The sequence below is a fragment of the Neocloeon triangulifer genome, unplaced genomic scaffold (genome assembly GCF_031216515.1).
Source record: "Neocloeon triangulifer isolate White Clay Creek 2 clone unplaced genomic scaffold, ASM3121651v1 ptg000001l, whole genome shotgun sequence".
NCBI lineage: Eukaryota > Metazoa > Arthropoda > Insecta > Ephemeroptera > Baetidae > Neocloeon > Neocloeon triangulifer.
Genome location: NW_026775544.1, coordinates 4618464 through 4643498, shown reverse-complemented (window position 1 = coordinate 4643498; position 25035 = coordinate 4618464). Strand labels below are relative to the sequence as shown.

The window sequence follows — 25035 nt, the reverse complement described above, 5'->3', positions numbered from 1 at the left end:
ATGAATTTTTTCATTATGGATATTAATTGTGTACAAAATGAAAAGTTAAGTTTTCGTGAATTAGCTATTTTCAATACAAATTTTTTAGTAAATCTCCAATTAAAATTAATTTTGTGTTCCGTCAATGTTCTGCTTATTTATAATTTTTTTTTATATTAAACTTTGCAACTCATTTTTGCAATGACCAAAAAATTATATTTAATCTTCATTTTATTATTGAATTTTTATAAAACAATTTTCTTTAAAAATATCACCTGTTGCAAAAAGAGCATATTGTGTGTCTGCCGAGGGTCACTCGTTTTTATTTTATTTTTATTTCATTGATCACACGGCGCTCTCTCGTGTTTTATAGTTACAATGGAGTGACATCGGTTCGCCTATGGATGCAACGCATGTTAAGGAATAATCAGCTCGAGGCTCCTCCCTGCCACACCAGTCGAGCACCGCACTCGTCGCGTTTGTTTAATCAGTCACAAAGCGGAGCACGACGGAGCCGCTGCTCAGGATGGCGGACATCCCTGTTGCCCTGTGGCTGCTGCTGCCCTTCACCATTCTGGTGGCCCTCTTGGCTGTCTACCTGTCGCGCAACAACAGGTACAGGTGGTTCTACATCCTGTACAAGACCCTGCCTCGAGATGCTAGGTGAGTTTTGCTTGTTGTATCAACACTCCTATAAATTTGTAAGTTTATGGTTAAAGTGAAGAAGATTTAAAGAATTTAATCTGATTATTTCATTATTTAAAAGTTTATAGTAAAATTTTCGGATTATTTATTTGTGTACCTCAATTCATTCTAAAAATAGGATGGAAATTTGGCGTATAAAATATTAATAATTTTAAGAGTTTTATGATTGAATTTTCATTTTTGGGGGATAATTTTCTGAGCTATTTAATTTGTAGCTTTACTTTGTCAGTGGTAGACAAAAGCTCATTTGTGCTAAGAGTCATTTTTTATATTTAAATCCTTGTTGGTTTTTGAGAGAATGAAATATTTTGTTTCTAAGCTAAAATAACCTTTTATCATTTTATCTGTCGGAATAAATGCAACGATTATTTTCACCACTCAAAAGCAAAGCAAAGTCCTTCAATTTCAATAGTGAGATGAAAATTAATTTCTGATTGTAATCAATTGTAATATTGAATATTTTTAAATGAAGATGAATACATGCATTTCAAGATAACTGATAATGATGAAAAATAATAATTGAATTTATTGAAGTGCTGAAAAGTAAATGACTCTTTATCAGCATGTCTTTGACAATTTTTAATTATCTTCCAACAAAAACAAGACTCCTCTTTTGTTGAAAATTTTGTAAATTTCATTATGCTAAGATGGAAGTCCTAAAGCGCCCCCGAAATATAGTTTTGTGCCAGGCATGACCCAATTCTACACAGCATATATGTGGGCGGCGGGCGATTGGATTGTAAAAAGGGTCAAATATCACAATGCGCCACACAGGGATCTTGCCTTATTAAGGATGCCGTTTTTACTGTGGCCGCTGTGGGTCACATGGTGTCTCGGAAATGGTTCTCACTTAGTGACCTTGATGGACATATCCTTAAGTAAGAATTTTATATGACAACCTATTATTATTGCTTTAATTACAAAAATTACAGAATTTCAAGTCAGCTAAAAATTTTAAAGCAACAAAGTAATTTTCCCCTTGTCAATTTTGGAATGGATTATGTTGAGCTGATAAGATAATTATTATTAAACTTATTAGCTGGGATCTTAAGTGGATGCTGGAAAAAAATCGTGTACCCCGATGAGTGCAAAGTGTAAACTCGCTTATCTGACAGTGAACTTTTTTCGTCGAGATTATGCTGCTGCACTCCAGTGCGATCCACACTTTCCTAATGCATTTCATTTATCGCTCCATTTTCGAACTATCTATGAACCGACCTTTTTACCCCCTGAAAACTGTGAGAAGTAAAAAATTACAAACGTGCTCCTCACCATTCTCATCACGTCTGTTCATGATCAGAGCTCAAAGAACGCGAATCAATTTCCTTTTTTATATTGGCCTTTGGTCTGGTTGCGACGAGGGTTCAACACGCGACCGCACTGCCCTAATGAGAAAAAAGATAAAAGGAGTTGAGATATTGTGTTTTGAATTTGATTGGAGAGACCGCGCATAGTACCTTGTACTCTGGACCGTGCCTGTGTTTGAACTGTGCAAACCGTTGAGTGTGTCAAAAACGATGGAAGAGAGTAAAGTGCGATAAAAAAACGTACTCTTTTTAATCTCTAGCGGCCCATAAATTTTTTATTTATAACAGAGAATAGTTAAATAGCTTGTGATTTAGAGGTGCACGATTTCAATTAATTCATAGCCTAATTAAAAAGATAATCATATTTTCACTATAAGAATTTTATTTTAACCAATCAGCCTTTGAATTTAAATTACAAAATGATAATTTAAGATGCTTTTCTTCTAGCCAAAACTGAAAAATAACTTTTTGCTGAAATAAAATATTTACCCAAAATAAAAAGGTTAAGAAATAGAACGTGCCTTCTGCAAACTGAACTCCAATAAATGAAATGAACCGATAAGACACTAGTCTCGGCCCACCACTATATAAACGCCCTAGGTAAATAAATTTTCTGATACCAAAACAAGTTCAATACTTTTCTCTTGAATTTTTTTTTTATATCTTTTTGTAAAACCAGATGAAATAACACGATACAATGTGGACATGAACTGTCAACTCACTTCTACGAATGGGGTTACTTTAGGATCCTGGAAATTTTTAGCAAAATCTTTGCTAGTGGTGTGGTGCCGTTTTGTTCAAGGTTTTTTTTTTCAGAAATGAACTTTAAAGAATAAGATGTAACAATCGCAGACATAAAAAATAAATAAAATGTGTTTATTTTGAAACAATTGTAGTAAAATAATTGTATACCTGAGCATTGTGGTACCTGAAATAAGTTCCTTTTAAAGGGATTGCAAATATTGGTGGTGTACGTAGGAAAGATAAATAGCTGTTTCCCTTCAGCTTATCATCTGGAATGTCAAATAGAGATCCCCTAGCGGCCCTATGCTTTTATTATTTGCATTTGTCTTTGCGAAGGAGAACTCGCGGCTCAACTGATTGAACTTTTCCTCTCTCTCATACTCAAAGTGCAATTAATTTAACGTGTACCATTAAAAAACGGATGTTGAAATTTTAAAATAAATATGCTTTGGGACTCTGATAAGTTAAATTGGGGGACCGCATTGCTCTCAGCGGTTTTTTTATATCGTAAAACCACGATAAAAATGTTGAACCAATAGAGGGACCGACTTGGTTGGCCGCGGACTGGAGCGTGCGGCGCGATATGATGATAATTGATATCTGGCCGAGTGCATTCCTGATGTAGGCCGGCGAGGGGACTTCAAAAAATGAACCAATGCTGGGCATCCTTGTTTATTTCCGATTTGGTCACGCCACCAGCACCAGTCTCGCTGTCATCAAACGTCAAACACACAAAAAAATTGCACGCCAAAATATAATTTAAAATTATATAATAATTTTACGTCATTCAACAAAAACTTCAATAAAATTTTAGAAACTATGTTAAGTAAGGCCAAGTGATTTTTGAAGTAAATCTGCTTCAATGCATCTTTTTTCTTGGTTAAGGCAGCTTTCATTTAAAGTGACGGGATGATCGTTGCAAAATCTCATCATGAGGTTTTCCTATGAAAGGAATTGATGTGTCATGCACTTTTTCTGGAGGTCTCTACGACCTCCAAATGTTAATGCAGTTTTAAAAAAATCTTTATTATAAAAGGGTTCAGTGAGTCAGTTTAAAAGTCAGAACTGCTTTTTGTTTTTGACATTTATTTGGATGAGTTCATGTTGGGGCATTGTTGCCCTCACTGGAACCCAATAAACATTCATTTGAAACTAAAAAAGCAACAAAAATGCAGACTATCTTCTTTGTTCTGATTTTATATCTCAACAAAAATTGGAAAAAAAAAAAATCTTTAAAAGTCCTTCCTTTATCTGGTAACCAATTTCCTAGTAGTTTAATTTAATATTCGATTTTGAAGAAAGTATAGTAAAATTTTCACCTTCAAGTGCAATAAAAAAATAAGTGCAGGCTAAAGAGGATTCACGCCGTTGATCATGTGATTCCTGCCTGAGAGTGTATGCGTAATGTAAAAGCACAGCCCGCCAGTGAGTCAAATAAATAAAACGATTGGCATTACAAACGGATTACAACATAAAGACCCCTCGCTAATAATTATCAACTAGAGACCACTTTTGCGCTGAGGGCTACTCCGCTTGAGTTTTGCTCGTGCATTGTTCTTATGATTAGCAGAAGATCCTCTCTGGCCAGCGTAAGGTCAGAGCGCCCATCCTCTCGTGCAATTATTAAAAGAGTACGTCACATCCTAGGGACGGGCGATCAATCTTGCTACGGACATACCCTACATTGTCAGTTTCTTAATTCATGAGTTTTATTTAGATGTGCACGTTGGTGCATGGCCAATAACCTCTCAAACGAGATAAATATACTTCAAGATTAATATAAAATAAGTTATGATTTTTTAAACAATTCAAATATTTGTAGCCAGATTAAAATAAAATAATAAAATGATAATGGGTTGATTAAAAAAGAAGCTAAAAATAGCTTACTTTTTATTCAGAAAAGCACAGAAAAGGGAGCCCAATAAAATAATTTAAATTAAGCCTCATAATATAGAACATAAAAAATGATAAATGATCAAGAAATCAAACTTAAACAAATCTTGATTAATAATTTTTTCAGAGGTGCCATTGGATTTGCCAAAGTCAACTGGCGTCTTCGAAACTGGGAAAAAACAAACATGAACGCTGTCAAACTTTTCCATTCTATTGTGAAGAAAAACCCTAACAAAGTTGCTTTTCATTTTGAAGATCAAACTTGGACTTTCAAACAGGTAAATTTATTAATTCTAGCAGTAAAAATATTAAATAATAATTTGATATCTTACCAAAATTTAAGAAAAGAGATTTTTAAATTACAATTTGTTTCATTATAGGGGGAAGGAGGGGAGTTAAATAATTTTATTAATGTTTTCATACAATCCGATTTGGTGTAAAATTGCTGCTTTTTATCCATTTTTATATTTCAATAGACTAAAAAAAAAAAATTTCAGGTCCTAGATTACAGCAGACGGGTGGCGTCTTATTTCCACAATGCAGGCTACAAGCAGGGTGATGTTGTCGCCCTTCTTTCCACTAACAGGCCCGAATATGTAGCAATTTGGTTGGGACTGGCGGAAATCGGGGTGCAGGCCGCCCTGATTAATTCTAATTTGCGACAACTGCCCCTCATTCATTCCATCACAAAGGCCGTCACTGGTTGCACGGCTATAATTTTCGAGGCCGGCGAACTTACTGATGGTAAAAGGATAAAAAGACAATTTAGAAAACCATATCATTTTTAAGACAAATTAAGCCGTCCGAGATATCGAATCCGAGCTGAATGGGATGCTGAAGCTTCAATTAGGCGCTGGCAACTCGAATTTGACTGGTGCCAAAAGTTTGGACACTGAACTGGAAAAGGTCTCAACAAAACCCATCCCTGGAGCTGTGGAAAAGCTCGGACCGAAGGATAAATTGGTGTACATCTACACGTCTGGCACCACCGGCCTTCCGAAGGCGGCTGTGATCACCCACCTCAGGTAACTTCTTAATTCAAAAGTAAAATTTTGGCTGAGAAGTTTGAGAAATGTTGTATTTTTTATATCTTTGGAATGCCTTTTTTTTAACAAAAAATTATAAATTTGAAAATTAACTCCATGCAGACTACCACAAAATTAATTTACAATTAAATATGTTTGGAATATGCAATAATTGAATTTTGATTTGTTTTTCGTTAGAAGTGAAATCTTAAATAATTTGTGCAGGTTCATGTTCATGTCGACGGGCGTTAACATCATGTTGCGGGTGAGGGAAAACGACTGCATTTACACGCCACTGCCCCTCTATCACACAGCCGGCGGAATGCTTGGAATAGGCAGCGTCGTTTTGTGCGGAGCCTCCATGGCGATAAGGAAGAAATTCTCGGTCACTAATTTCTGGACTGACTGCATTAAATACAAGTGCACAGTGAGTGAAAAATGAAATTTAGAGCCAGACAGGAAATTTAAACTTTGTGACTTCCGGTGAGATAGGCGGCTCAGTACATTGGAGAGACCTGTCGATACTTGCTTTCAGCCCCTGTAAAACCGGAAGACAGGGCACACTCCGTCCGAATCATGTTTGGCAACGGCCTCCGACCTCAAATTTGGACTAAGTTTGTCGACAGATTTGGAATTAAAGAAATCGGGGAGTTTTACGGAGCCACCGAAGGAAACTCTAATATTGGTAATTTTAATAAATTAATCCAAAATAATTTAAGTAAAATAAAAAATCTTCTAGTTAACTTTGACAATACGGTGGGGGCAGTTGGATTTGTTCCTCGATATGCTGGTAAGATCTACCCGCTTGCTCTCGTCAAAGTTGATGAAGAAACAGGAGAACCGATCAGGGGCCCTAATGGACTCTGCATCAGATGCAAAATTGGTATGGGGATAAGAAAATTTTTACTTTTTCTGAATTGATTTTTCTATCGTTTTTTTAGGAGAAGCTGGTGTCTTTGTTGGGAAAATCAACAAGAAGAGAGCAGTGAATGATTTCCACGGATATGCGGACCAAAAAGCTTCCGAGAAAAAAATTGTCACAAATGTTTTTGAGAAAGGCGACGCCTATTTCAATTCAGGGGACATTCTGGAAATGGACGAGTTTGGCTATTTCTACTTTAGGGATAGAACAGGAGACACCTTCAGGTATTAAAACTTAATTGCTCCATATCAGTTAATTTCATTAATATAAAATAGGTGGAAAGGTGAAAATGTTGCCACTTCCGAGGTGGAGGCTGTTATCAGCAATGTTGCTGGGCTAAACGACGCCGTCGTTTACGGAGTCCAAGTATATTTGTGATTAATTGTTTTTAAATAAATTAAATGCAAAATTTTCAGATTCCCGGGGCTGAGGGTCGTGCGGGAATGGCTTCGATAGTTGGGATCACAACTGAGGAAGATTTGGCCAAACTGGCCGCTGGAATTAAGTCAAATTTGCCATCCTATGCCCGACCAATATTTTTAAGAGTCCTTAAAGAACTGCCAATGACAGGTAAATACATAAGCAAAATCGATCTAAGTGTAAACTCAATGAAATTGTTTTCAGGCACTTTCAAACTGAAGAAAGTCGACCTCCAAAAAGAAGCCTACAACATGGACATCGTGAAAGACCCCATGTACTATATAGACCAAAAAACGGGCCAGTTCAAACGGCTGACTCGAGAAGTTTACCAAGATATTTTGGACAAGAAGTTCAAAGTGTAGATGGTTGTTTATAATTTTTGGATGCGTATAAATGCGACTACTTTTAAGTTAGTTTTTAAGAGGGATCACAAATTTTGGTAGCTCAAACAATTGCCATGTGATTGAATAAGAAATCAGCCTTGCCCAAAATTGCCAATACAGGGAACCAGTCATGTCCCTTCAAAGTGAACCAAGACTTAAACCTAGATGTACTGCTGTCGATTGCAAAATGAAGTTGTGCCTTTTGTTTTTTTGTAAGACTCGGTGATAAGTTACCTTGTACAATTACTTTGTTTAATAAATCCTATTTTGTTTCTTAATTAGACTTGCTTTTAATTTATTCAAAATTCAAACTATTGAAGATCTTTTGATTTGGAATCAATTGTGATAAATTATTTAAGGCTAGTATTTGGTCCTTGATACCTTTCAGTCTTTGGTTGATGACATTTTAGCTTTCAGATTCTTCAGGACGCCTTTGTTGTCTTGCCGCAAACACTTTTCCCTGTCCTTCATGTAGTTGATCTGATGCTGCAAAATCTGGTTTCGCTCCACAATTGTCTCAATGGTCGGAGCCTCAATCACAGACATCATGTGGTAAATAGAGGAGGTGAACACTGAAAGCATAGTTTATAACAAAAATGTTTTAGACAAGGTTAAAATAAATTTTACCAGACTCATTTTGGTGTTTGGAGAGAAGACTGAGCGACTCAGAAGTACAGTGTTTTTTGTAATGCTCCGTTTCTTCTCCGAAAAGAATGTTTGGTAAACCCAGGACAGACTAAATTGAAACAAATTATAAAATAAAATAAAAGGCCACTAAAATTTACCTTGGCAAAGATTTCCTGCACTCCGTGCTTTGGTACTATTTCCAGTTTAACCTCAACTCTTTCTGTTGGAGGGTCACCCCTACTTTGGAAGCAAATGATTTTCAGTTGTTGAGTCTGAAAATTTGAGGAACAATTAAAAAAAAAAGTTTTTGAAAAATATAAACCACAAGGATTGCATTACCTTGTTTTCTCTCCCTTGGCCAGGAAACACGGAAAAGATCAACCCAACAAACGAGGCCTCCATTCCCTGATAAGCTGCTTGGGTCCTGATATCTTTGGTAAAAAATTTTGAAGTTATAATAAACATAATTAATAATATTAATATGTAAAACTGACCAACAGCAGATGGCAAAACTGTGATGTGAGGGTGAGAATGGTACCAGCCAACCACCCTGACGACCCTGCCCAGTTCCTTGCTCAGGTCCTCGGCCTCCACAGCCGCAGCCACCAACTGATCAGTAGAAATTTCCACTCGGTCTTTTCTCTTATCCGAGCGTTTGAGCATCTTGATGGCGGAAATTTCAATCACATTGTCTTCGTTTTTCTAGAATTTTGATTAATATTTTAGAAGTAAAAGGTTGCGAGGAGCATTACGTCTCCCAACAGAAGGCCCATGATTTCTTCTCTCTCGGTGGAAAGTGCATGATCCTTGCACATCCAGTAAACGTCACTGTTGATTTCGACTCTCCTGACTGTGCTCATTTTTCATGCCTGTAAAAATTTGATAGATAATTTGCGATTGAGTTGAATTGAATCAACTTACCTGGTTTTCGCTGCAATGTTGTAATAATTAAGATAACTGTTATCAACCGAAAATCCAAACGACACAAACCAAAAGATGTTAAAGGTTTGGAGTTATGTTAGTAAGTTATGTTGTTTGAAATTAATTTCGGCACGCCCACTTTTATGCAAGTGATTACGAGATTGTGCTGCCAACAGCGGCAAATTAGGAACCACTGCATAAACACAAACAACAGCAGCATGTTGAGCAGCATGTTGGAAGATCAAGAAAAATATAATTTTGTGTGTGTACCACTGACGGCACTGACATTTTTTAAAAGGTATTATATTTAACTGTTCCCCCTGAAATATTTATAGCACATAATATGTATATAATGCATTATTATTTCGATTATGCCATACGAAAATGCTCATGATGTCTTTACATAAATATTTGTTTTAGTAATAAAATATGATCTCGCATTATTTTTCTTTTATGTTTTCTGTTATTGCAAATTTTGCCCATAAATTACAGTGTTTGATTTTTTCCCTAGAATCCACGATGAGTGACCAGGAGGAGTCTGCGAAAGATGAAGAAGTTACTGAACGCGTGGATTCACATTTGAGTCACGAAGAGCTTGTAAATATGACAAAAACCACCCTGAACACCCTGATTAAAAACGACCCCCTTTTATGCGACCTACCTGAAAATGTGACGCTCGACGAGATCAATGCCCAGGTAAAAAATTGTAAAAAGTATACTTAAATCTTGACTTCCCTTTTATTGATTTCTTTGACTTGTACATGCAAAATTACGAATGGGTTTTTATTAAATTTTGGGAAATTACTTTGATTTATTCCAGATTGCTGTTATCCAAGGAACAGCTTTGACTGTCAATGTACGGCGAGAGGACGGTGAGGAAGTTAAAGTGATTGTGGACCAGCGGGACGCAACTGTGAGCCACCTGAAGAGAGCCTTCCAACGCAGCACTCACCTTCGACTGCTTCGGCAAAGGGGCAGGAAGGTTGCTGTCAGCTGGACGCACATCTGGAAGACCAACTGGCTTGTCTTTGCAGGGGAAAAGCTCCGAGACGACAATTCAAAACTTAGGGACTTGGGAATAACAAACAGGGCCACAGTGAACTTTGCCAAAAGGTACCGTGATAAACTTCGGAGCAAATACGAATGAGTGCAAATTTGTATTTTAAAATTAAAAATATGCTAAATAAATTTAATGTTAAAAATAAGTAGACTTTAAACTTAAAAATTGTTGACTTGACTATTTTGACTAATATATTCGGTTCAGTGAATAAGAAGAAATTTTATTGCAAATTGATATAAGTGAAAATTAAAAATTCGCAAATAAAAAAAAAATTATTTTAGCTAGGTTTAAAGTTGTGCCATAATGCCAGTAAGCCAGTTATTTATTAAAAACGGTTCTTCAACTGAATTATTTTGAGAAAAGCCTCGGTTGATTTATTTATTTATTTACCATAAAATGATACTTGTGATCTTATTTATACGGAAACGTGTAAAATAAAAATGAAACTAACATTTTTGCCAACAAAATTCGTTTTTAATTGAACTTTTACACAGAGCAGACCTCATTATGATAGAGGATTAAACATTGTTGTATTTCATTTTAATCGTATATATCAGAACAAAGTGGCATGCATTTTTGAGATTTTTTTCCTTTGTCTTTATTTTAATTTGGGTTTTACTTCTTATTAATTTTGTTTCATGGTACACACATACAGGACAGGGTAATGAACCTGGATGATTAGATTACATATTTTTTTATGGTAGTTAGCAGTATAATTGAACCACTTATGTAACATCTTTTCTCATTATAATTCTGGATATGAGTATTCGTCTCTTTCTGCCATTATGCAATTTTTTTCTACAATGAGCACATTGGTATTACTTTTGCAATCAATTACAAGTAATATTTTTAATCAAAAAAATCAATGTTTAAAGAAATTTAACTGAAATCTTAGTTTTCTTTTTTATGCTGCTCCAATTTTTAACATTTTAAAATGCGTATTTTTCTACATTTTGCTGATGAATCCCTTACATTTTACACATCTACGGAGTTTTTCTTCAATAATTATTATGGTGAATGATTATTTACCAATGAAAGTCGCGGTTATGATGAAGAGGAAAGCGAAATAATAAAGTAAAAGGATGAACATCTAAGATACAATGTTGGCCGACAGCAGATTATGTCAATTCTATTGCGGGCTCAACATTCGATTGGCTACGAGGTGGAGGGAGGTCGACTTTAAGGGTTAATCAACATTCACTTAAGTGTACCTTTACAGATATGGACTTGTGAGGATTCAACAATATAGACACATCGTCTTATACACAAAAGCAATGAAGGGGTGGTGGTAAATTTACAAATGGGGTGGTATTATTATATTTTAATTTTCATAATTTTTTAGTTTTGTAGTTCGTCGCAAGCCTTGCGTAATTGCAACAAGGCTGACATTAATTATCTTTATTTTGCTCTTTAATTCTATGAATACTTTAGGTTTTGTGACTCTGGGCAATTTACGCTTGAATAAATTAGCCCTCTTCGACATCGATAATAATTCTCCTCTGAGCAGGAGCACCGGAATTCGCGCGAACTAACGCAATTCTCGTTATTGCTGGCGAGATTTTTTTTATTCCTTACAGAAAAGCTTTCCCTCAACTCCACTCATTTACATAATTATTATTGTGCGCTACAACGCTGCTTTATTATATTTTTTTTTTCAAACGAAATTTTCTTCAGGCAAACCACAATTTTAATTGACATTCCAGATAAAATTTTTGGGAGTTAAATTTGAGTTTGTTCTGCGCTAGAACGCGTGAGTGAGAGAGTCCGCTTTTAATATTTTTTTATGTTTTTAAGCGCTCGCCTACTGACTTTATATTTGTCCCAAAAAATATAACGCAATTTTAATTTCTGGGCTTGAGAATTCTACACACACATAATCAGAGATTGAAATCATGCACATTTATCACAGTTGCAAATGAAAATAAAAAAACTCTAGACAGGCCTAAGAGAAACTAAAAGTTGAAAAACGTTTAAACTTAATATCCTATTCAATAACGCAACCCGCTCATCAGTAGATTTTTTTTTATTTCCACTTCCTCAATTATTTTTCCAATGTAATTTTTAAATAGAAATGAAAAAAAGCTAAAATTTCCTTGAAAATGAGCTTCCTTGATTTTATGCTAAACAAAATCATTCACGGATTGATTTTTAATTTCAATTTGTGATTTGCAAGAGGGATTCAATCTAGACAGAGGAAAGAATAAAAAAAAAAACTTTTTAAATAGTAATAATATGAATTTTACAGCTGAGCGGGTTTCGTTTCCCTTTTGCGCAGCTATGCAATTGAAAGATTTTGATCCACTGTGATTTTCCGCTCTAAAGCAGGGGTGGGCGTTTACTATTTTATTCCAAAAATTTGCACCTCAACCCCTTTGAAATGCTGCAACACTTTTCCAGAGATGTCGCCTGCTTCCCAAATTTTCCTCTTGCACACTTTTATACTTATTTTTCCAAGCACCCCGACCCTACCTCTTTTTTTATTGACTTAAAGGAGTTCGCACGCTCACTTCGACTCCTTTATGTGTCCCTAAAAGCTAAACGACCGACCCCGTTATTGCATCGGGGCGGCCGTTAATTATTGTCGCCACAGCCATGAGAATCGCAAGCAATTCTCAAATTTTTTAGTACTTTCCTTAAAGTTAAGAAGAGCAGCTTTAAGTGTCCAAGCACAAAAAGACTAAAAAATTACTTAAATCACTCTGAAAAATTAAAAAAGATTCACTCCCACAGTTTGAACCCTCCTTTTATTTGCATACACCAAAAAATCCATGCGTGAGAATTGTGAATTATTAATGTTAATTTTTTTCATGCATACAAATATTCTACTTTTACACTCGACCGGCGGCTTTTTCCAAGTCGGTGCCGGAAGGATGAAAGTTTGTTTCTTTTTATAAGACCATCTTTACTCTCCGACTAATGGCAGCTAATGAGATTTTCTTTTTTATGTACAATGCATTATTGTTTGCAGCACAGCAATATTGTCTTAATTATCGACCTACGTTAATCATTGAAAATTTTCAACACATTTAACAACACACCTCTTAAATATACGTCGTGGTATTTCTTTTAAATCGTGGTTATATTTTGTCTTGTTGCTCTTTTTACCACCTAGCTAACAATTTCTTTTCATAGCTTCGTATATGTTTATATAAGTTTCTTTCGAGTTTTATTGAAAAAGTAGTTTTAGTTGTCCGGGGAAATAAACAATATCACACAGTAGCTTAACTCCAACTCTGACAACACCGGCGGAAAGCGAGTCTCCTCCGAAGTGCAGGTTGGGGAATCTCGGGAAATCATTGTCATACCTCAAATTAAGCGGTTTTTTTATTTACTCTTACTTAGTCGCCGTCGCAGGGCTTTTATTTGAGAGAGTAAAACATACGTTTATTTTCATTCGCGCACACAAATGCAGGGCAGCCTCTCTTATGTTCAATTTGGAAATAATCACCGAAAAATTCTGCCCTCTTTCATATCCAATTCAGTCAGATGCGCACTTGTACCCAGAGAATAACATTTAACTACAATCACAACGATTCTTATATAGACTCTAATATAATATATATCTCTCATTTATATCTGGAAACCTCAAAAAGAGTGATGTATAGAAACAAAATTAAAATTATTATTGTTCGCCAGTATTGTCATTGGGTTGACAGAATTATTAGGCTTCTGGAATTTCTTATTTGCATAAATTTTGCCATCGGAACTGAGTTGGTCAACATCAATTAATTATTTCTCACTTGCAACATTATTAACGTGGACTCGCACCCTTTAGAAACCACCTAATTGACAACACCTCAAAACAAAATTTCGACCAACAAACAAGTCGCCTGCGCGTGTGAACCGATACAAATATCTCGACAACAAGAGTGTATATTTAAGTTTTGTTCTGTTGACTTTTGACGTGAGAATCATCCAATCAGATGTATTCAAATTGGAAAAGTTATCCAACAAGTTAATGCTGGTTGATGGGCCATTCCTCGGCTCCCGGCTGTTGGTAATAGTCTCTGGACTCGGGTTGGACTGATTCGACGTGGTTCGAATAGGGAATTGGGGGCATGGACCCCGAATCGCCCATTGAACCGTAGCTGCTGTTTCCCCAGTCGCTGTTGATCTGCGCCGATTCCAAAGCACCCTGAGAGACGCGAATAACAAATTACATTATTATTATAATTTATTATTGCGCATTTGTTGCAAATCCATTTACAATAATAATACACAAACATTTGTTTACAGTTATCAAAAATTCTAATTCTAATTTTCTTTAAATTCTTAGATTAAATTTGGCAATCAATACACAGTAACTAATATTTTTTTTAACGTTTGAGCAATTTTAAAATCTTTTTTATTCTTTAATAATGGTTTAATTACTTTTTATTTTTATAACTACATAATTTATATATTTCTACTTTAGAAAGCGCGATAAGTTTTTTTTAAAACTACATTGTTTTACTCATAAAATTGGGCAATAAAAAGAATTGTATTTCTGAAAAAACGAAAAAATGAAGTGAAATGCAAAAAAATTCACTCACATAGCTTGGAGCAGGGTCACCGTAGCTGAGGAAGGGGTTGGTGCTGACCGCCGGAGGATGCTGGGGCGGAGGTGCCGGTCTGGGTGGCGGCGCCGCGGGGGTGATGGCCAGTTTCTTCTGCGCGTTGGGGTCGTCCGGAGGCCCCCAGCTGGCGATTTCGGCGGCGGTCGGTTCAGCCCACGACTGCAGCTCTCCGGAGGCGAAGATGGCGTAGAAGGTGACGCCGAAAAAGTGGACGCACGCGGCCAGGATGAACGCCGTCTTCCAGCTCTCGCGGCTCTGTATATAGTGAGTGGCCATTATATACCTACCAGGTTGGGGTGTGCGAGGGGTGCTAAGTGCGTTTGAAATAAAAGTGCGAAAAAAGTGGTGCACTGTGCGTGAGTATGTGCTGTGGTGCGAGTGCGGTGCATTTTTGTGCCAGAATCCAAAAATCATTCTTTTGTTAAAATGGAAAATAATGAGTTTGGTTCCTTTTGTACAGACAACACATTTTCATGCATTTTGGACGTGCAGAATTTGAAATAAAAGCCCACTCACGTGGTCGCTGGTGATGTGGTCAATCACGATCGGACAAATGAGGCCAGCGATTGTGCCGATGCCATTGGACATGCCCATCAGGATGGAAGCGTAGCGTGGCGCGATGTCCAAGTGGTTAACGTTATACCCTATTTGAAGTTTTTAAATTTCGTCAGAAATTTCTATGCAAAAAATTGAAAAGTATTTTGAGGTACAATTTTAGAAGCATAATTAATACAAAATTTTTTACTTGATTAATTTATAGGAACACGTTTTCTTCACAAAAAATCAACTTACACTAGCGGATTAACATAATTTAAAATTTGCAATTTTAAACATTTCTTTATTTTACATAATATTTAATAAACAGTAAATTCTAAATGAATAAAAGTTATTTAACGTTAATTTAAAATATTTAATTTATTTTTCAAAATGTATGTTTTTAACTTTTTTAAATTCATTTCATTATGAAATATATAACTATTTTTAGGTAAATAAAATTTTTAATTTAATCCCATTGACTTTCTTCACAACACGCTGATTTAAATAAAAATTAACTTCATTCAGCGCATTCAGGGCCCCTTTGGTTATTTTTTCTATAAAAATGTTACAGAGAACAGGATGAAGCTTAAATGCATGCAAAATCTATCATCCACTTTATTTAGTTCACGCCTTTCCGGCATCTGGAGTAAAACTTTCAATCTTTAAAGAGTAAATTAATCAAGAATTAGTTTTTTAATATTTATTTAAAAATTTCTACCTGATATTGCAAATCCACTGAATGCGACTCCGAAGGTGAGGCCGGCAGTGGCGGCGGCGGCACTGTTGGCGTACGCCACGACCAGAAAGAAGAGGGCTTCCATGCCAAAGCCGCCGCAGTTGAAGAGTTTGCGCACATTGGTCGTCGTGAGAATGCCCTTTTTCCGCACGTGATCGGCCAGCAGTCCTCCGCCGGGCACGATGATGGCCATCAGCAGGTGAGGCAAAGCGCCTACAAAACCAGTCTGCCAAAATTGTGTTAATTTGATAAAAAAAAAATTGGAATTTTCTAAATGACCTCTCCAGTCAATGACTTTTATTCTTGTAATGGAAAGAGAACCAAATTTCATGAAAAATTTCTAAGGATTGAAACAGGTTTATCTTGTGAGACTGAAAATCAGTTCTGGAGAAGCCGTTTGATTTTTGAAACGTACCTCGGCGATTTTGAGGTGGAAGGTCTGCAGGTAGGCAGCCTGGAAGAGGACGAGGAAGTAGAAGTTCCACGAGCGACAGATGTTGGCAACGATGATGGCGTGGACGGGCATTGAGGTGAGGAAGGCTCTCCACGGGGTGGTCTTGATGGTGGGCATCGCCACGTTGGTTGTCTCACCTATCGACTGCTCAATGTACAAGAGCTCGCCGGCCGATATGCTTGGGTGGTAACGTGGTTTTTCAAAGGTCAGCCACAACCACACCACAAACCAGATTAAACCACATACACCTGGGAAAGATTTTTAATTTAAAACATTAATAAAATCTTGAATTTTATGTTATGAATATTAATTTTACTTTTTATAAAGGCCAAAATTAAGAAAAGTGTTTTTATTAAAATTGTTTCCACAAGGTTTTCATCCTGAATTCATATTTAGTTATTTCGTCCACTTTCAACTTATCAACTTTTAGAGCTAATAAAACCTCCTACTTATTTCTGTTTATATCCTAAAAAAGCAATAATTTTTCCACATACTGGAATTCTCTAAAAGCTCTTAAAAGTTTATTAATATAAAAAGTTTTCCAATCCCAAGTTTAAGAGCACTTTCAAAAGACAATAATACGAAATAATTTCCATTGAAAGCATCCATATTTGAAGATTACGCAGAGCCAACTTGAAAAAAGAACAATCTAAAAAAAATGGTTAAATTCTTAGTCATAAATTTTTATTATGCTCCTTGATGTTCCTGGAGAATTTCTAAGTGAAGTTGTAAAATGTTATTTCCTAATTCGTGTTCTTAAAAGTTGCTCCTAAAATTATAATTTTGCTGGAAAAGGAAATTTTTATCTTTCATGCAATACTTTGCAACAAATCTATTCATGTCATGGGACAACAATATTTTGCTAAGAAGTTGGAGTGAAAAATTGAAAAGAGCTTTAGGCTTACCGTAAAAGTAGAAAGGCGCCTGCCAGCCAATGAAGCCGGTGAGGAGTCCTGACAAAGGCATGCCCAAGACTACACCTGCGTAAGAACCACAAAAGGCGAGGGTTGCGAGTCTGGAGCGCTCCAAGGGAGGCGCCCAAAACCTCCAAATACCGTGGCATGCTGGATATGTCACGCCCTGCAAGCAATCCATTTTTTTATTTTAAATTAATTTACAAAGAAAAAAGTAGATTAAGAACTAAGAACTGAAAGACCCTGAAAACCCATCTTTTTTTGTATTTTCTTTTATTTCTGTTTAATTATAAAAAGATGGGTTTCAATTTTAATCAAACTTTAGTATTGAAATTTACTTATTTCAGAAATAGTAAATTAATAATGCACATCTTACCCCAAATATTAGTTTTATTTCAAAGAGACTTTTTCTTTTGAATTAATACTCTTTTGCATCAATTAAAATTAAGATTCTAATTTTTGTTTGTTTATAACTAATTTTTTTTGTGCCAGGGAAATTATTCACCGTCACCCCCAAACAGCCATTAGCTAATGTGTTTTATTGGATTCCTAAACGGGATTTCCACTGCGTGAAGCGACTGTAGGCACAACTTTCAAATTTGAAACGGGGGTTGATTAAAAGGATTGGCTGAGTGCTGGGCGGGTTGCATAATGAGAGATATTGACTGGAACCGACGCTTTGTTTTCGCGACGACTCTCGGTGCGACGGAGAGAAAGGATTTGAAATGCAGAGAGAGCTCGACCGGGAGAGAGCGGTGTTTCGTCGGCATGACGCTAATGCATGTTAACAACAGCGAGGGGAGCTTGAAAGGAGGAGCTTTTTGCATTGTTACCTGCCTAATGGCTTTCACATTCACCAGTCACAGTCCATTAAATGTATTGCGCAATTGTTGACGCAATTATTATACGCAAGACACGCAGCGATCGCCGTTCATAAACAGACAAGAGTAAAAATGTGGATCGTTCTCTTTTTTAGAGACAAAGAAGAAAAGGAAGAAATTCTTATGTGTATGTGTGCGTTTTTTTTTTGCTTTGATTTGAATGTGAATATGTGAAGTATTGAAATTGAAACATGATGCGTAGCGTACAGAATCCAGATACCATATATTAAAATAAAAATCTAATGTTGACGTTTTTAAACAGGAAATTTTCTAAGAATCTTGAAAAATACTAAAAAGTTTGAAAAACATTGGTTGAATAAAAAAATATGAAGCAAATTCAAAATCAATCACTAATGTTCTTAATTTAGAAGATTAAACATATCAATATTTAGTTTTTTTGCCCATTTTATAAGCCATGATCTAGTTTATCCTAATTTAACCCAGTTATTCTAATTGTAAATAAAATTAAGTATTTAGTAATTCTGTAGATATTTAGTTTTATTTTGTTACAATAAAAAGAGAAGATATCTAAAAAATTTATAGGGAATTAAATAATTAAGTTATTTTCCATTATTTGTCTTTAAAACTGAACTTTCTCCTTTAAAAAAAATGTGATATTTAAAAAAAAATATATATATTTCTTTAGGCATTCTGGGCTGCATCAGTGACGAGCCGGTTGCCTATCTATCAAACTCACAGGCGTTCGTTTATTTTATTCTGGGCGCACGTCGCTTTTAATAAACCGTATTTTTGTGGCCGGTGTACAAAGAGATAGCGGAGATTTACTTCCTGGTATATAAACCAGGGTGCAAAGCTGCGGTTATGAAAGCGAGTCTATTGAGAACTGCTGGCTTAGCAGCGCGCATCGCTGGTGAAAGAAGCGGCTTAGGCAGCCGCACGGACCAGCAATTCTGATCCAAATCACAAAACGGGGACGAAATTCATTCTGTTTTGAATGGGAGCGACATCAAAGAAGGCGAATAGAAAAAAGCAACGGGGAAATCTTATAAATCTTTCTCTCTCTCTAGCTTTTCCTTCAAACACAACGTCTATTAGACTGGCAAATAAAGTTGGGGGTGCTTCTCTTTCCTCCGAGTCTGACTGATATTTATACTGGGCCAATGTAGTCAGTTGCTTAGATACGCGCCTGTTTACAAATAGAGAGAAGCACTACACTATTGCTACTTTGATATACAAAATTTCGGCTCCCCCTCTTTTGTATTCATTTTCCTCCTTCGTATCTCTGATATCGGAGAAAGAGAGACACGCGTCAAAATTTATTTCCATTGTCATGCTGATGTACGCAAATATTTTTTACTTGGAAAACGCAATAAAGAATGGGAGCAAATAAGAGTCTCAAATTTGATATATTGAAAAGTTTTCTCAATGAAAGAACCTGTACAGTAGTGATTCTTTTTCTTGAAGTCAACACAAAATTCACAATTGAAATCAAAATTGAGAGCAAAAGATTTGCACTCGTAAGGGTTGAAAAAGGATATAATGTAAGATTTAATAAAAAATAATTAAAACTATCAAAGGATGGGTTTTAAAATTGTAAATATTTTTTTTCTTACCTCCACAAGTCCCTGTAGAATTCTGACCATGATTAAGAAGGTCGGGTGCAGCATTGTGGCCCCTGGAACCAGCAGGTTGAGGAAGGAAGAACATGCTATTGCTGTGCCAAAAATTCTGGAAATCAAAGAGGGGTTTGAGTTGATGATGTGTAAAAATTGAGAAGAGGGAACCGACTCACCTGTTTGCAGGATATTTTGAAGCTAAGAAACCTCCTGGGACCTGGGTGACGAGGTATCCCCAGAAAAAGGAAGAATCCACCGCGCTCTCCACCCCCACAGACCATTTGATGGGCGCAACTCCATCAGAAGAGTTGCTTTTTTCCTATAAAATTATCAGACAACAAGGAAAAGTTTAGTTTGTATTTTTGTATCCAATATTGAATAAATCAAATATAAAGATATTGAAACTTTCAGTTCAAAATAAGAGGAGAACTTTAATAGCAAAATTGATTTTTGTTACTGAAAATCAAAGTTTAATTTCCAAATTACTGATCTTATGAAAATCAACTTTCAAAACTTCATTTTGATGTGAAAAAACAGTGCCAAATTTGTATTAACTTATTTTACACAAAATTAAATAATTTCTGAAGATTAGTTATAAAAACTGTAGAGAATAAGATAATTTGCTTTAACCGCTTTAAACAAGCGATTCTCCGTACTATATTTTGGCCAAGAAGGGAGAGAGAAAGAAAAAGCATTCAAAAAATGCATTAGAAGTCGCTGCTATCATCTCTCTTCTGGCTCATGTAACTCTGATAAATGGCGAAAGTGCTCTCGTCTGAGTGAGCACTCTTTCTCTCTCTCTCTCCCACTCACCCACTCTATTCATGAATAGTACGAAAATGCATCATAATGCAACTGCTTGGCAATAATAATAATTGTCTCGCTTTACTTCTCACTTCTTCTCAATGCTTCAAATGAAAATGTCCATGCGCAGTCAAAATAGCGGGGGTGCAAATGAAAAGATCGCGCCGGAAACGGACAGGCCGGAGGGAGCAAAAAAGAAAGTGGAACGCAAAGACGACGGCAAAAATAAATGGAGCTCTATCCATGGGTTGATTTTGAATGCGTGACGCGCTCTCTCGGCTGATGGCAAGTGGCTGCGATATTCGCTCCATTACACTTTTGGAGCCCCAGCAGCCAAAGGGCCGCCGCACTGGGAAACGACGTTCAGAAAGTAAAGGAGCACTAAAAAAGCTCGACCGGGTGACGGACAACTTAGGGCGAAACAACCTAATGGAATTCACGCAAAAACTCAATTTGTAAAAGTAAAACATTAAAAAAACAACATTTAAAAAACGCCTCAAAAAGCATTTAGTGTTAATAATTTTGTCCCTACTCTCTTTTTGCTTTAAACTTAATTAAAATATAAAATTATAATGGGTTTTCTATCTTAATTGAATTTAAAAAATATTGCTTTTTAATTAGCAATAAAAATATTAATCAATAACACTTAATTTACTGCACCAATACAGATAAATATTATATAAGTTGAGTATGTAATCTCAATAAAGTTTTCTTTCCAATGTTAATCATTGTTATTGGAATATCTGATTTTCCACTCAAATCATCTCGTCATAATTCAATTACTGTTACTTCTATTTCTGTAATAAACTTTTTCAACTTTTATCAATCTCTACCGAAATAATCCTTTAGAGTTGCATTCAGAATAAAAATAAAAATCAAGACTCACTCTGTGTTCGAACTGAAGTTTGGCCATTCCCATGTTGCAGCGCATTCCAAACGAAATGATGAATCCTAAATTTGACATGAATTTAATTTATTATTATTCAATTCATAATTTGGTGTTCTAACCGACGCAGGTGAGCACAGCCACGGTGTATCGTTTGCTGAGGCAAGGGCACTCGGGCCGGATGTACTTGTCGATGTGCCTCAGCGGTGGTCTCTCTATTTCGGGGGCTGAGTTGGGGGTTCCTGGCAAGTCGCCCCCGGGCCCGAACGTCGCCTCTTCAGCCTTGTTGTAGCCCAGGTTTGGGGGCGGCACGCTGCGGAGGTTGGGTGGCACGTCCGACGGCATTTGGGAGTACTGCTGCTGGTCGGGCATTTCAAACTCCTCATATTGCTGGTTTCTGAAACATTAACAAGGAAACATTGATTTATTTGTCAAATTTCCAATTCACTTGATTTCTATTTGCATTTGAAAATTGCATTGTACAAAAATGGGTTAATCAATATCTAAGAATTTGGTAATTTGAGTGTTTAATATTCAAGTAAAATCATTCATTGATCTTATTGGTATCAATTAATCTAGAAAAATAATAAATTTATAATTTTCTCTAACAGTAAAAGAAAAGTTTGAGACAGAATTTATGTTTTTTACAGAGCGAAACCGAAATTTTTTTTCCAGAAATTTTATGTCAAATGTGAGTAAATACACAATATGAATATTTTTTGTAGGAATATTATTTTATCATTAACTTAGCAAAATTATTGGTGCAACTGCGCTTCTATAATTTATTTTCAGTTGATTTTGGTGTTTCCAATTCCAAGAGATTAAATGTTACAAAAGAGTTTTTATTTTTAATATTCTCTGTTTATAGATTTAATTTAGTTAAAAGTGGCAAAATACTTGCTTCAAATTATGAAACATGCATTTATTTAGAAAAAATGCGTATATCCAAGTTAAAACGTTTTGTTTCTAAATGTGTCGTGTGTTATATAAACAAATTTTTATTTTAGAATTTTTAGATTAAAAATAAATTTGCCGGGGACAATTTTGCGCTCGCTAATTCTCAAGGGTCCTGTGTCGTGTACACAGGAGCCCATATTTCCAACCGCAAACATTAAAAAACGAACCTCTCTCTCCTCCTCCATATTTTTAATCAAAACTCTCTTTAAAAAGACATGATTCCCAGTGGCCGCAGCGACTAATCATACACATCAAAAGCCGCGTGTCCGGCCGGCATCACGTAATTAGAGTGCGCCTTAATCAACAGGAGAGGGACTAGTTTTGTAATAAAAACTCATTAGACTGATCCAGATAAATGTAGCTGGCAACGAGCGACCCAGCTGGAGACCCAGCGGCGGACAATTTGTCTGCACCTAGGCCACCCCCTGCCGTTCTGTTTGCGCCGCGCTTAATTAGTTTCGAGCGTGATTTACACCACACAAATTATTCACTTCCTACCTTTTTCGTAATTGAAAAGTGAGCAATACTGTAATGGTTTTTAATAACTTCCAAATCAATTGTTTTGGAAGCTATTAAATTATTATTATTATTTTGATAAAAAAAATAAATCTTGATAAAACACTCGGCTTTTTCTTCGAACCGACTGGTTAAAAAGTTTTTTTTTATTTCTTTCCAATCTTTCCGAAATTTATTCCAACACTAGATCTTTGAGTGTATTCTGATAAAAAAGTAAATAATGCGACTTCATGGCTTTCTCAATTTTTCACAAAAACCATTTTTTTTTTATATCCTTGGACTATTTTAAGACATTTTATTTCTTGATTGCATCAAATTGCTTTAATATCAGGAAAATTTTCTCGTTTTTTTCTACAGATTCTTACTTAGCTGCTTGCCAATAGATGATACAAATTTCTTCAAAATTAAATGAATTTGTTAGAAAAAATAAATTAAAAGGGCATACTTTATTTTTTTGAAGTGCTGTCAAATTATTTTTTATCAGAGAGAAAATTGAAATACCAATGAACTTTAAGTACCTTCATATTATTTTTCATATTTTCTTTAGACTTCCAAAGAAAGTCCTCTTAACTTAAAAAGACTTTGTTTGAGGTTTTCTAAAAAATGGAAATGAAGAACAAATTTTCAAACAAATTTTCTAAAAAAGTCTACTGATTGTTAAATGAAATTAGCGCGCCAACTGTCACTAAAAATAATTATGCATTATATTTTGAGTTCCCATTTGTTGTCACCGTTCTAAAACTTCTAGTCCTTACTTGCTTATTTGCTAAAATTTAAAATTAACATTATCAACAAACTCTGGGTACTTCGAAGGAGTATAATTTTTTTAAATTGACGCATAGTATTGCCCTTAACACGTTTTAATAATTACATTAATATTTTAATTTTAAATAATAAAAAAGCAATAAAAAAAAGAAAAATTGGTATTAAATTACTTATTTTTAATAATATAATTAAATAAATTAATTAAATGTGTGTAAAAGAAAAGGAAAGAAATTTATGTTACATATTTATCAACCTTAATAAATTTATTTAGATTAATTTTAATTTATGCATATTTGTATGTGCAGTCAAAGAACGCTGGGATAATTAAATAGGCCGTGCCATAATGTGAAGTGCTTGACGCCTCTCGATGCTAATTGGTTTTCTTTATGTGGCTCTCGAGAGGCAATTTCTTGGCCGTGTCTGCGGCCGACAAGTCTGTCTGTCTGTTGAACACCCCCGTCCGCACCGTCGCTATTTTGCTCGCAGCCGCCGGAGGGATGAGTGTGGAGAGAGGGTGCGAATGCAGAAAACGCTCTCACTTTGATTTCCGACTCGCTGGCTCTGGCCGGCCGGCCACTCTTTTATTTATACGGCCTGCATTTTATTTATTATTATTCCAGCTTTTATTATTGCGCCCCTAAAAGCAGCGTGAAAATCAATAGCACGTGGCTGCGTTTGGCGTCGACGCGTTTGCCGGTCGAATGCTCATTTGCAGCTTGTTTCTAGTGGCCGCTGGGGAATTGCCAGACCTTTTCAACGGCCTGCGATTGATTTCAACAGGTAACATAATAAATATATACAGGCGTGATAAAACCAGGGAAGTCCTAAACAACATTTACAAAAATTTGAAAATGAAAAAAAAGATGATTCGGTTGCTCAAATTTGCAATTCTGAAGTTCAAAAGGTTTAGAAAAATTAATTTAAGGCAGACATTGAGGTATTGCGAGTGTTTCACACGTTTTCTGTTTGATTTATTTTTAAAAATACTTTAAAATTCAATTATGGATATGTTATTTATTTCATTTGAGTAGAAAAGTTAAAATTGAATTGAAAATAATTGATTTTGTGAATATTAACAAATATGAGAATTTTATTATGTAGAATGCTGAATTTTCTTTATTAGAGTTCAATAGAGCTTATAGATTAAACAAAACTTACTTTAAATACTGAAAAATTTTAAGTTGAGGAGAGGGCAATTTCCAATGCAAGTTATTTCTATCCAAAACTGGTTAAAAATATTATTTTGCGAGACAAACTTGTCATCTTATTTGTGAATTTCCATTTTTTTCTCAATAAATTTTATTTGAAGATTAAAGTGATTGAAAAGATAAAAAATTATTAAACAGAATAACACAAGAAAAAAATCGCATTTTTTATACAGACATATCAACTTTAAATAGTTTCTCCCTTTCATCGTCCTACAGGAAATAAAAATAAAACAGGAGTGCAAACGTAAGATTTATTTC

The 25035-nt window shown here is 35.5% G+C and overlaps 4 protein-coding genes across 5 annotated transcripts in view; 2 read left to right on the top strand and 2 right to left on the bottom strand.

The window, feature by feature from the left end:
• Positions 1–270: 270 nt before the first annotated feature.
• Positions 271–9085, bottom strand: LOC132198675 (lys-63-specific deubiquitinase BRCC36-like). 2 transcript variants are annotated; one of them, XM_059622843.1, is made up of 8 exons: positions 8927–9085; positions 8758–8874; positions 8500–8707; positions 8345–8436; positions 8164–8277; positions 8006–8114; positions 7760–7950; positions 271–670 (listed from the first exon to the last, which is right to left on the bottom strand). In XM_059622843.1, the coding sequence occupies exons 2-7, from the start codon at positions 8863–8865 to the stop codon at positions 7763–7765; spliced, it is 819 nt and encodes a 272-aa protein (XP_059478826.1). In that variant the 5' UTR covers positions 8866–8874; positions 8927–9085; the 3' UTR covers positions 271–670; positions 7760–7762. The 2 variants fall into 2 exon arrangements, with proteins under 2 accessions (XP_059478826.1, XP_059478819.1); XM_059622836.1 differs by lacking the exon at positions 271–670 and having other exon boundaries at positions 5884–7950.
• LOC132198642 (long-chain fatty acid transport protein 4-like) lies at positions 451–7656 on the top strand. The gene is made up of 11 exons (XM_059622797.1): positions 451–642; positions 4756–4906; positions 5126–5372; positions 5428–5653; positions 5879–6080; positions 6146–6338; positions 6393–6536; positions 6595–6799; positions 6851–6941; positions 6992–7145; positions 7200–7656. Exons 1-11 carry the CDS (start codon positions 506–508, stop codon positions 7355–7357), a joined length of 1908 nt encoding a protein of 635 aa, XP_059478780.1. The 5' UTR covers positions 451–505; the 3' UTR covers positions 7358–7656.
• Positions 9086–9097: 12 nt separating the features above from the next.
• LOC132198684 (U11/U12 small nuclear ribonucleoprotein 25 kDa protein-like) lies at positions 9098–10771 on the top strand. The gene is made up of 3 exons (XM_059622855.1): positions 9098–9224; positions 9438–9622; positions 9747–10771. The coding sequence occupies exons 2-3, from the start codon at positions 9446–9448 to the stop codon at positions 10071–10073; spliced, it is 504 nt and encodes a 167-aa protein (XP_059478838.1). The 5' UTR covers positions 9098–9224; positions 9438–9445; the 3' UTR covers positions 10074–10771.
• Positions 10439–25035, bottom strand: part of LOC132198633 (vesicular glutamate transporter 1) — a 40322-nt gene continuing 25725 nt past the window's right edge. Inside the window, exons 3-12 of the mRNA XM_059622785.1 lie at positions 21454–21728; positions 21332–21396; positions 19818–19960; positions 19639–19753; positions 17175–17349; positions 16231–16517; positions 15798–16041; positions 15059–15186; positions 14519–14797; positions 10439–14121 (exon numbers count right to left, since the gene is read on the bottom strand). Coding sequence (XP_059478768.1) covers positions 13942–14121; positions 14519–14797; positions 15059–15186; positions 15798–16041; positions 16231–16517; positions 17175–17349; positions 19639–19753; positions 19818–19960; positions 21332–21396; positions 21454–21728 — 1891 coding nt within the window. The 3' untranslated portion in view covers positions 10439–13941. The remainder of the gene's footprint in view (positions 14122–14518; positions 14798–15058; positions 15187–15797; positions 16042–16230; positions 16518–17174; positions 17350–19638; positions 19754–19817; positions 19961–21331; positions 21397–21453; positions 21729–25035) is intronic.

Excerpts from the sequence above, each read along its gene's own strand:
- LOC132198684 (XM_059622855.1), top strand. The coding sequence starts at position 9,446 with ATGAGTGACCAGGAGGAGTCTGCGAAAGATGAAGAAGTTACTGAACGC. Across the intron at positions 9,623-9,746 it reads TCGACGAGATCAATGCCCAG|ATTGCTGTTATCCAAGGAAC; the intron begins GTAAAAAATTGT and ends GATTTATTCCAG.
- LOC132198675 (XM_059622843.1), bottom strand. The coding sequence starts at position 8,865 with ATGAGCACAGTCAGGAGAGTCGAAATCAACAGTGACGTTTACTGGATG. Across the intron at positions 8,708-8,757 it reads TGGGCCTTCTGTTGGGAGAC|AAAAACGAAGACAATGTGAT; the intron begins GTAATGCTCCTC and ends TCAAAATTCTAG. Across the intron at positions 8,278-8,344 it reads GCCAAGGGAGAGAAAACAAG|ACTCAACAACTGAAAATCAT; the intron begins GTAATGCAATCC and ends TCAAATTTTCAG.
- LOC132198642 (XM_059622797.1), top strand. The coding sequence starts at position 506 with ATGGCGGACATCCCTGTTGCCCTGTGGCTGCTGCTGCCCTTCACCATT. Across the intron at positions 6,339-6,392 it reads CGAAGGAAACTCTAATATTG|TTAACTTTGACAATACGGTG; the intron begins GTAATTTTAATA and ends AAAATCTTCTAG. Across the intron at positions 6,800-6,850 it reads AGAACAGGAGACACCTTCAG|GTGGAAAGGTGAAAATGTTG; the intron begins GTATTAAAACTT and ends AATATAAAATAG.